The sequence below is a fragment of the Leuresthes tenuis genome, unplaced genomic scaffold (genome assembly GCF_036924035.1).
Source record: "Leuresthes tenuis unplaced genomic scaffold, fLeuTen1.0.hap1 SCAF_16, whole genome shotgun sequence".
Taxonomy (NCBI): Eukaryota; Metazoa; Chordata; class Actinopteri; order Atheriniformes; family Atherinopsidae; genus Leuresthes; species Leuresthes tenuis.
In genome coordinates, this window is record NW_027325370.1 from 24,164,817 (window position 1) to 24,176,437 (window position 11,621).

Below are 11,621 nucleotides of genomic sequence, written 5' to 3' on the forward strand. Positions count from 1 at the left end.
CTTGAACTTCTATGTGAGTGATGATTACGATCAGCTCCCACCATTAACTTCAAAATGCTGCAGTTTGATAGACTCATTCAATTTGATATGTTTTCTATTTTCTATAGTGCATTGGTTTGAATTATATTTTTGTTCACACTGAATTTTTTTGTACCTGTGTTTGCAATATGTCTTGCGTTATATGTAACCTGTATGCCAGCATCCAAAACTGACAAATAAGTAGTGTTAACTGGTACTCCAGGAGTCATTTCCTGAAAAAATTTAAAGAACAATGTTTGATTCCTTACCCCACAGCTGAGGCTCTATATAGTTTTTTTTTCCAATGAGAGGCTTTTTTGAAATTCAAGATTTAGCAAAGTGGTGGACAGTGTTTTCTCAGGCCACTGAAGTTAACCATTCAGAGAACCCTGAGCTGCAATTAGAGGTGCAGCCTCTCCGGCCTCTGAGGCTGCCAACAGGGTAGACTGGTTAGCTGTTTGTAGTGTATGTTCCCTGTTTATTACAAACTTAAGTAATACATGTGTCACTGGAGTTTTAAATAACCAGCTTTTATGTTCTATGTTAAAAAAAACAAAGAAAAACAACAAATCCTCAGTGCTGTAAATTGTTTTCTCTTTCACATGCATGACACACCAGCTGTCGCTGTCTCATGTGGTGTTGGTGAAATAGTGTCCAGAAAAAATACTCAAAACAAGCGCATATGGGAAGTGAATAAAAACTGGCCGTATGTGTTTGGTCACAGATCTGACTGCTGTTTTCTACATAATCATCCAATCGTGAGTCATTCTGAAACTGCACTTTGAGTAATGTGACTTGTGTCACATTCTGCACTTGTATGCATAATGTCTCTCCAAAAGGTATAGTCACATGTATGGTTTGCATGAACAACAGCTGTCTATTTGTATTCCACGTGGGAACTCACTCAACCCACAAACATCAACATGACAGTGACTGTTCAGCAAAGTTCTGCTTTTCATCTTCACAGTCCACCAACACATCAAAATCCAGTGTTTTTGCCTTATCTTCATAATTTCTGAGAGGAAATGAAGACAGTCATGGAGAAAGCTGTTTTGCCTATCAGGTAAGAACTGCTCTCACTGGTACAATATTATCTATGTTACATATATTTCCATTATGTATCCAGTTAATCCTTTAGCGATTATACTTCACATTCTCGTATTAATTTGTGAGCTTACTCTTTTTTTGCTTTATCTCTTTAGTGAACTATGTGATATAGCTATTTCAAATATAGCATTTGGTTGTCATCTTCATTGCATCCACCAGATCTGCAACTTCCTTTTGTATATTTCTTTTAGTCCTCATTAGACTGGTGAAATAAAATTGTTCAATAGAAGTTTAGCAGGAATTTAGTACATGTCTAACTTTGAATAGAGGTAAACTAGCTGCTGCTCCAGGCTTAATACAAGGCTAAAGAAATAGCCTATAATAGTCTATGCTTTACTGTCACTTACCCTCCTGGGTTAAAAACAAGGACAGAGAGAAAGAAAGAAAAAAGCTCATTTGACTTGTTGCTGAAAGTTAGCTCAATGTCACTTTCATTCCTTTGTGTTCAAAATTAAGGTTTAGCCTGGATATATTAGCTCAGTCTGGCCACCTTCCAGCTAAACATGCTGGCTCTACATTTCAAAGGGATAGTTTGGTTTCTTTAAAGTGTTGTATGAGGTAATTGTGCACTGTCAGTGAATTACCTTCAGCAGATGTTTTCAAAATGGAAGGTGGCCCTTCCCTGGAGGGGTTAAAGGGGTTTCAGGTGAGGCTCTGTGAATGAAACGTTAAGTTGTAAAATAACATAAACTTTATGCTTGAGGTATTGAGGAGGGTTAGCAGCTAAATCAATTTTAGCCTAATACAAAAAGGCCCACTTAAAAAAACAATCAAAATTAGTCTTAAGGGACTTTCACATAGGATGTGGTGTGCTCCAAGCTCTGCCTCTGAACCCATTCGTGTCTAAGCAATGCAGAATGCATGAACAGCTCTGCACTGCACAAAGCAAGGTCCAGCGTGCCTTTCTTATGCTCTGTGCTGATGTTAAAACAATTTCAACTTGGGTGTAGCAATCTTATGACACGATCAATTGAAAGGACTCTGGGAGAATCCAAGTAGCCTGAAGTAGACCTGGAAGTCTCATTATACAGGTGGAGCTCCTGGATGAGCCTATAAACTCATGTCTTGCCATGAGGATTTTAGGAACAGACACCCTCTTAGCTGCTACATGTTCCCTCCTCTCCCGTAACAGTAACAGAAGGGTTTTCCTCTCAGAGATACATCTTGCATCTATGTCTGCAGCTTGTCTGGAAAACTAGCTACTTTCAGGTTATCTTTTCAGTCACTTAACAATTAGCACCGAATGTGGACACGACTGCAGAATTTCCAACCTTCTCTCCTGTTTTGTGCCCTATCCCTGCAGCGAACAATCATCAGATCTCATCCAAGTTTACCTCACAGAAAATGTTAGTTCTTGCTCTACCCGAGCAGATTGGGGGATTTTGTGATTTTACTGTTTTAACGTGTTAGTGCAGATTTATACTAACCCTTTAAAAACCAAAGTCCAGAAAACTCCTGTATTCTACATGGGAAATAGAATTCTGTCAAGAGTCAGGTAGATACATTTTTCAAATTTACTTATCTTGTTTTTGATGGGCCTTGTATTTTAAGCTGGTTGGAGGTCCACTTTTTAGGTTGCTGCAAAACAAAACAAAAAATGGAATCTTATATATATTTTTGCTTGACCAAAACCAGACTTTTCAAATACATGTAAACACTCTCCATACACGTACAACTCACCCAGACAATGCGGCTAGGGTCATAAACTCAACTAAACTGATATTAACCTAATAGCTTCATTCTTGCTTCACGGTTCCATCTGTTTTACCTTTTTGCATCTTTTTTTGAAAACAGTGAGATGTAAGTGTATATCAATACAGCCAAATTCCCAACAAAGCTGCTCACGTTCACATATTTTTCTATTTCTTATGTCAGACTGCCAAAGACATCAGCCATTGTGTTTAAAAATCATCTCATTAGGACTATGTGTCAAGTCGTAGTGGCTTAAAGTATTTCAAGACTGTCGCTCTTCTCTAATAAATCCAGATTTTATAACCGCAGCATCATCTGACAAAATCACCACTCAAGTAGCTTAAAGACAGCGTCTGTGAATTTGGTTCGACTTACTTATGCAATGATTTCCCTCAGAGAAAGTTAGAATGCTGGAATGTCTTGAAACATACAGCATCAGACACACATCAGTTAATAAGATAAAATAATAATCCTGTGCATGTGTAATGGCATAGAGACAGTGGTCCAATTCGAGCTGTAACTGTTTTACAGTTGCCTTTACAGTTACACAATAGAACTTAAAACAAGGTTTTTCCTGCTGACCCCATCCATGGCAATGAATTCGTTAGAGTCCATACTGATGCCTTGGCCTGGTGAACACAATCTACTATAGGCAATATAATGATAATGGATAATCACATCAAACAAAACCACTTAAAACAAACAAAACCAGACATTTTAAAGGTGAGTAGTATTCATCCTCTAAACTTTTAGCAAAAGAGGAAATAAATATTTTTTCCACGATGATTAACTGTTCTTAACATATATTTTCTCCCTTTTAGAAACAGAGCAGGCTCCTGCAGACAGGCCCTGAAATCTCTCCTGTTTTACGTCTGGGATGTTTACTCCACACCTACTCCTTCACGCAGAGGCATCATGTGTCTGCTGTCTGTGTGTTTCACAAATGCCATTATCACTGGTGGCCTGCTCCACCACTGGCTGTCAAAGACACTGAAATATAGCCACGATGCATCCATTCAGACTACCTGCTTCTACAGTGTGGCCATGTTCCTGGTCTCTTTCCTGTGCCACCCTTTGCGCTGTGTGCTGACAATGATCCTGCCCACTGTCTGCACCAAACAGGGTCGCAAGCTCCTCATCTCAGCTTCAATCATGATTTTAGTATTGAACGTCATCCCCAACATCACAATCAATGTAGGAGCAGTCGCACGCATCTTAAAGTGCACTGCTGAGGGTTTTACAAGGACTCTGTTAAACTCATCTGAACCCCTCAACAAAGCTAAGCAAGACCTTATTGAGGAAGCCATCAAAGTGAAGAGGGAAGATTTGAGCATTGTCACCAATTTGAGGACTTTAGATCATTTCACACATGTTGATGTGTCTGAAGTCAAAAGCAGGTTTGCTAAGGTGATTGGTGAGATAGCAAGCAACATCTCACAAGCAAGGAACCTGCTCAAAGAATGCAAACTGTGGTCAAACCGGATCCTTGCAGCTATTTTTGTTGCATTACTAATTATTGAATCTGCACGGTATTTAATATCCTATCTGACATTAGTTCATTTTGATAATGGCTTTCTCCCTAAAGTGTTCCCGCAGAAAATATCCCATGCTGGGAATAAATGGCAGACCAAAAATAAGATCAATGCTTTCAAAATAACAAGTCAGGAATGTACCTCTTGTTTCATATCACTGGTTGTAGTAACATTATATTTCACTGCAATAACTTTAATAGTAGTTTTGGATCATGTTGTATATCATATAGTTCAGATGATTTTGCCATGGGTACTGGATTTTCCACCTACAGCTGCTGGTATGAGTGTCAGTTATAAGGTAATAGTTTCACCACTGGAGCTCTAAATATATCCTCACTTTTTCCTTATTTTCCTTTTCAGGTTTTCATGTATTTGCTCTTTTTTTAGGTTTCCTGGTTCCCACCTGCTTCTTGTATCATCCCACAGTTGTGCAGGAAACAGGAGCTGACAAACTTCAACAGGGATTACAAGTGGAACTTCGACCCCGAGCCGTCACTCTGCGATGTGACAGCCTCAGCTCCGAACATGGGGGTCACGCTTCTGCTGGGATGTCTCTGGCTCATGAGCTACTTTCTGGTGTTCCTTGAGGTTTACGCCAGACGACTCCGCAGAAAAATCTGTGCATCCTTTTTCAGAGAGCAGGAGGAGAGGAGAATGGCTTACTTGATGAGGAAAATACAGGAGAAGCAGGATAAAAAGAAGGAACAAGGGACTGTTAAAGCTGATATTTCTGATTATGAGTGAAATGTCACAACTTTGAGATGTTGCTGTGAAATATGGGTCACTCATTCAGGTTCTGCTATACTGTTGAACTGTGATCGTCCTCTATTAAGTGTCATCTCAGAAAAAACAGTGACATGGGTAAAATTTGATATTGTATTGTTGTATGTCCTGTATGTCCAGCTAGGTCATCATGCTGTGTTTGTGACCTGCCAGAACAATTGATGTTCCATGAATAAAAACACACATTCAGAAAAAAATAATGAGTGCACAGACAGAATAAATCATATTCCAAATGTAAGCACTCATTAGGTTGTTTGACCTTGGTGAACAGTGTGGCTTCCACACTGTTCACCTGAGCATGTTCTGTTGACATTTAGCTCTAAGCACCATATAGCTCTTTTGTCACCTCAGCTTTGTCTCATCCAGTCCCCTTACTGTGTTTCTGCTAAATGTGAGCTTATGATAGAACATCCTGTTTATGAGTCATTCTTACAACACCTTCTCCTCTGCAAGCGTATCAACACTCAATACTCTCCACTTTAACACTGACACTTGTGGTTTCTGTACATGCACTGTTACATCTGCTGGATTTGCAGCCTCTTCATTTTGTTTGCCAGCAACACTACTTTTTCCAACCAAAAGTCACAGAAAACTTGTTTCTCTTTTCTGGGACTTCCTGAAGATGACTTTCTGAAGATCATATGTATAGTGTTTTTCCAGTCTGATTTAAAGTACTTTTTACCCCTCAGCTCCACTAGATGCCACTACAGTGCTTTGGACAGACGAAATCAGAGAGCTCCTGACACAGCTGCTCCTGTCAGGAAATGAATAGTAACAGCAATAGCTTGGATGTTACAATTTTAGAATTATTGTATTGTCTTAGGTAGATCAAATAGATTAAATGAATGACTTTTAGGCATACTGAATACTGAATTAATAATGTCTTAAAAAAAGCACATCCTTTTTATGAAGAAGTCCTTTGCATATCAGTACTCTCGTACTTGATATTCCCAAGAGGTTTATTTTAAGATCTCATCCCAGAATAATCATAGACCTGAATACTTCTTTACCATCTATTTTTGTACCAGACTTTTGACCACATCATGTTTCTCTTTAAAGTCAGCAGCTTGTGTAAAAATACACCAATCCTGTTGATCCAGGAATTGTCACATAAATTTATAAGATACAACTGTATGTATGTGACAACTTGGCAGTCGTGCAACCGACTGTGACTGTGTTTTGTTGGAAATACACTGATCCACAATTGTTGTTAAAGTGTAAATAAACTACATGCAGATTGTATGGCTGCATTATCACCTGCTATGACTCAGAAATACTGTAGATTTAGCCATTTTTATACATGATTGCTAAAATTCTGTCAGACATGTCTGCGATCTTGATATCTGTTTAAAAAAACAACAGGTGTTTGGAAATAAAATGTAAAGAAACAGTAGAAATACAAGAGAGCGCACAACTGAATAACAGATGAAAGGTGGAGCAGACTTCTTAACATGCAGCAGTGTAATCAAACAGTTACTGGGCAAGGACTGGTCTGCGGGATTCCTTTTTTTCTTTTCCAAAGCTGTTACGTATTCATTACTAACAGCCTGCAGACCGCTCCTCATTTGAAAACGCAAGAGTACATTGGTATTACATTGGTATTCACAATGATGACTTGCTCATAGATGTGGGTTGAAGACCCTTGGTGAACAATCAGCTTTTATTTCATTGGCTTTCAAGAACAAATGTACATCATGGAGTAGCAAGAATCTTAATCCCACAAAGTCCCACACCGACACACATAAATTAAATGTAAAGTAGATTATGTCTGTTGGTGACAAAATGAGTGAATAGTTTATGATTAGCGCCAGTTCACTTAAAACAGCTAGTCACTACAGAGGTTAAATTCAAGGCTTCTTCCTCTGTCCTCTCAGTAATTGCAGGCTTTCTAGGATGGTAAGTTGCCAAATTGATTTTTGGGATGAAAACAGTACATGTGCAGCTATAATGGTGAGAGGTGCACGAGGGAGGGAGATGTGGACTGGGAAAATAGGGAGGGAGAGAGACAGATGTGGATGAGTAGAGCGACTCCAGAGAAGGACTGAGCACTCATTGGTGTTTCTTGGTTGGCTGCATTCGAGAGCTACTACCATGTCAGAGTGAGAGCTGCTTCTTGCAATTTATGGTAAGCTGCCCATTCACAATTATTTACTCTGTCATGATTTTATTTTTCTTACTTGAATAATTTGTCAATATGTTTGCATTCTTTTTACGTAAGGGAAAGGGAGGGCCTTTTATTAGTAATCTCCCTATATTTAAGCCTAAATGACTGTAAATGATTATTTTGATATGCAGTTTATATGCAACTTATATCAATGATTGGATGGCAATCTACTGTTTAAAAAAAATTAATTCTCCATCCCTAATGAGAGCTAATGAGACCAATATGTCAGCAATAAGAAATGAGTATTGTTGGCATATTCTGACTTAAGTTTGATACATTCTTAATCACACATTTGTCACTGTTTTGAAGAAGCTAATAATGCTTTTAATGCAAGTATAGGCTCCTGTAATGAAAATTAAGAGACAATGAGCACTATAAGTCATTTAATCACATCTTTACATTGAAGAATTTTAAAGCTTTGTGGAAGCCATGGCAATTATGACACGAGCACCGGAGAAAGTCAGGGACATTATAGAGCAGTGGAGAAAGATTCTAACACCAGAACCACCAGCTGATTGTAATGTGCCAGTGCAGGTTCCACCATATCAAAATGCCTCTGTGTTACTCAAAAAGGATCAGGGTTAATTAATGTTTCAATTAAATTGTTGTTTCTCTCAGTGTTGATCGTACAGTTTTTCCCCACCATTAAATTACTTATTTTAGTCTCCAAACCAACCAAACCTCATGACAGAATGTGAAATGTGGGCTACCTGCCCACAAAACAAAATGCAGCTGTTTCACAATAAAATCTCAAAAAATAGTACAACTACTAACTAATGGTACATGCATGCTCCTATGTCATGATGTCCATTTCTCATGTCTTGCAAGTGTTTACTTGGCCATAAAGTCTTACGGGAGGTTAAGGGGATGGCAGACGATGTTAATCCCCAAACCCTTGTCAGTATTCTTTTGTGCAGGAGTTTGCTAGTTTGAAATTTGTTCTGCAACATATTTTCAACAATCACTGAACTTTCATGCATGGTTTTGGGTCTATGTGTTACAACATACATCTTTACACACTAAGAAATCTACATGTTTATGGTTTAAACAGTTTTATATTTATGTGTCGTAATACCTGTCACGTGCCTCACAGAAAACAACAAGCCAGTGTCAAATATTACCATCTCACAGTTTTCAACCATTGATTGTTACTCTACTAGGTAGAGTACAGCAAGTGGGCAAGAGCACAAATGTACATACAATTTCCAGCAAGTCTGGACTTTCCTGACAAACTGGAGGGCATGCATAAACTGTGCTTTTATTTAATTTGGAGGACTAAGATTAATTTCTCTCAAACCCATCTAGTTATTGACTAATTCCATACTGTATTTTCATACTTTGATATTTTTCATCCATTCTCTAACAACTTTGTCCTCTCCATTTTATGTCTTGAGGATTCTCATTTTGTTCCCCTGAAGACTGATTAAATTGAGTCTATAGGACTTGAACACGATGGAGAACAACACAACCATTTTTCAGGATGTCACTCGGGTTTTAAATCTGACAGAAATGCCTCTGAACCCTCTGGAAGAACAAGTCATAACAATATTTTTGACATCGCTCATTTGTGGAGTTGGAATTGCAGGGAATATTATGGTAGTGCTCGTTGTGTTGCGTACTAAACACATGGTGACCCCAACTAACTGTTATCTGGTCAGCTTGGCTGTTGCAGATCTTATAGTGCTCCTGGCTGCAGGCCTGCCCAATATCTCTGACGTTGTGGCTTTCTGGGTATATGGCTATACAGGATGCCTGTGTATAACTTATCTTCAGTACCTGGGAATCAACGTGTCATCATGCTCCATTACAGCATTCACCATTGAACGTTACATTGCTATTTGCCACTCCATAAAGGCGCAGTTCATATGTACGGTTTCTCGGGCCAAGAGGATCATAGCTGGAGTCTGGATCTTCACTTCACTCTACTGTACCATGTGGTTCTTCTTGGTGGACACTGATGAGACGGTCTATATCAACGGGGTGGTAGTCAACTGTGGCTACCGAGTCTCCAGGAGCCTGTACATGCCGATCTACTTCTTGGACTTCACTCTATTTTACGTGGTTCCTCTTGCTGTGGCCACTGTCCTGTATGGCCTCATTGCTAGGATTTTGTTCATGACCCCTCTGCCGTCACATATGAACGATGGAGCCGGAGGAGGTTCAGTTCACCAGGGTCACTCCAACAGCACCAACAGGACCAACAAGGGTGCAGTTACTGCAAGAAAACAGGTACTGGAAAAGACTGACAAACAGTTTAGAGCAAAACGGAAATGAAAGAAACAAATTTATCAAAAAATACTAAGATCTTTCAACGTAAATGTCCATTTAAAGTTTTGATTATACTCCCTATCCATTTTGATCCAGAGTGAAATATATCAATAGCAATAAAATGAATTGTCAAAGAAAGGACATAGAGAATGTTCATGCAGTAGTCAATTTTAAGATTTTTGAGTCTTTTGGTTTCAAAACAGCAAAACAGTTTTGCTGTTTAATTCCAAAAAGTTTTTATATAAATGATAAAAAAAATCAATCAAATCTATCCCAACCATCTTTAGCGTATCCCTTTAGCTAAGTTTTTCAGTTCATATGTCCCAAAACAACAGCTTTTATACATTTAAAAGATTTTTTGGGGGTAAAAAGTTCAATTGGAATTTAGTTTGGTGGAATGCCGTCTTTAATAACCCTTATATATAAACTTATGCAAACTGGAGTAGTAAACAGTTGATTAGTGTTTCTGCCTACTTTATCTCAGTCAGTCTCATACAAAGTACTGTCCAGAATCTTTTTGAAATCACACTAGGTTGCCATGTTGCCCAAGCGTTTGTATGCACAAAACAATTAAATGTGTTTTGGTGTTGCTAACAACAGCCAGTCTGATCAATAAGCAAACTCCACTTGTTATGAGACCTGTAAAACGGAGTACATCCTGCTTGAGAGCAGCATCACTGCTATTGACTTTGGACGTGAAAAGGGAATAAAACAATACTGTAACATTTCAACAAAAATTTTAAAAACTTTCTGGTTTAAAAAACTAGAAATTTTTAAAATTTCTAAAAAAAATTCTACTGACTCAAATTGTATGTTATTAGATGTATTTTTACATCTCAGTGTCATTGTTAAAATGGGAAAAAAATGATTTTGGGTGCATGCATCTTGACTTTACATGAAATGTGACATTCGGACCAAGGCCACACACATCTGTCTCAATTAGCAAATAAAAGGCATATAACTTAACTGAAATAATTTCCCGGTAGTTTGAACTCCTAAACTTCAGACTCACCCTAAAAATCAGACTCACCCTCTATAAGTGTAAATATTGGATAGATATATGCAAGGAAAGGAAGATTTTCGAAGAATATGGGGTGAAATGACACAACTAACCCCTGTGTCTTTGCCTTTCATATCACTTTTGAATGAAAAGTCAACACATATTTGATGAACTGCAGTGACATTGGTTGGTTCAGCCAAGGATGATGTTTCTCTGAGGATTAACTACAATCACCTTGGTGATCATACAGCTTATGGAATCAGTAAATGTGTCAATTTTGTCTGAACATTTGGTTAAAAACAGCAAAGATAGAGCTGTACTTTGTGTTTAAAACTAAAAAGCATTTCTGTGATGTCCATACTTCAAACAATGATGATAGCAGGCTCCTAAAACCTTTTAGTTAACAGATGAAGGAAGTTTGTTAAATGTTGTTTTCAAGCTCAACTCAGTATTATTATTATGAGCATATTAGCATATTGACATAGAGGTTTATCTTGGTTATCTTTGAGATCAGCCTTTTCCTCATTCCTTTTCCCTTCCCAAAAAGCATCCTCTTGTCAGAGGAAGCGTATGATGAATGCACTTCTTTTTCTTGCTCATTGGTGTCTTTATCTGTCTCAATAGATAACAAAGATGCTGGCTGTGGTGGTGATCCTCTTTGCCTTGCTGTGGTTGCCTTACCGAACACTGGTGGTTGTCAACTCCTTCATCGACCCGCCTTACGACAATACCTGGTTCCTCCTCTTCTGCCGGATGTGCATCTACACCAACAGTGCCATCAACCCAGTCATTTACAACCTAATGTCTCAGAAGTTTCGAGTTGCATTTAAAAAGCTCTGTAAGTGCAGCTGTGGACACAGGGAGGCCAAGTACAACATGCCAATTTATTACAGTGTGATGAAGAATTCGTCACATGGGAGCAATGAGCCCGTCACAGAACAGGAGGAAGTCAGTGGAAAAACCACCAACAGGTTCAATATAACAGATGATGACACAAGTTGATTTAGCATTTCTAAATGAAAGCTTTTTTTCAATGTATACATTTCTCATTTTAGTG

General features: G+C 38.4%; 2 protein-coding genes across 3 annotated transcripts; both read left to right on the plus strand.

Moving 5' to 3' along the window:
- The first annotated feature begins 943 nt into the window (after positions 1 to 943).
- Positions 944 to 5,356, plus strand: ocstamp (osteoclast stimulatory transmembrane protein). 2 transcript variants are annotated; one of them, XM_072367101.1, is made up of 3 exons: positions 944 to 1,081; positions 3,639 to 4,647; positions 4,737 to 5,356. In XM_072367101.1, the coding sequence occupies exons 1-3, from the start codon at positions 1,044 to 1,046 to the stop codon at positions 5,091 to 5,093; spliced, it is 1,404 nt and encodes a 467-aa protein (XP_072223202.1). In that variant the 5' UTR covers positions 944 to 1,043; the 3' UTR covers positions 5,094 to 5,356. The 2 variants fall into 2 exon arrangements, with proteins under 2 accessions (XP_072223202.1, XP_072223203.1); XM_072367102.1 differs by having other exon boundaries at positions 4,776 to 5,356.
- Positions 5,357 to 8,732: 3,376 nt separating this feature from the next.
- On the plus strand, positions 8,733 to 11,621 carry LOC140271748 (thyrotropin-releasing hormone receptor-like). Its single transcript, XM_072367037.1, has 2 exons — positions 8,733 to 9,525; positions 11,189 to 11,621. Exons 1-2 carry the CDS (start codon positions 8,749 to 8,751, stop codon positions 11,564 to 11,566), a joined length of 1,155 nt encoding a protein of 384 aa, XP_072223138.1. The 5' UTR covers positions 8,733 to 8,748; the 3' UTR covers positions 11,567 to 11,621.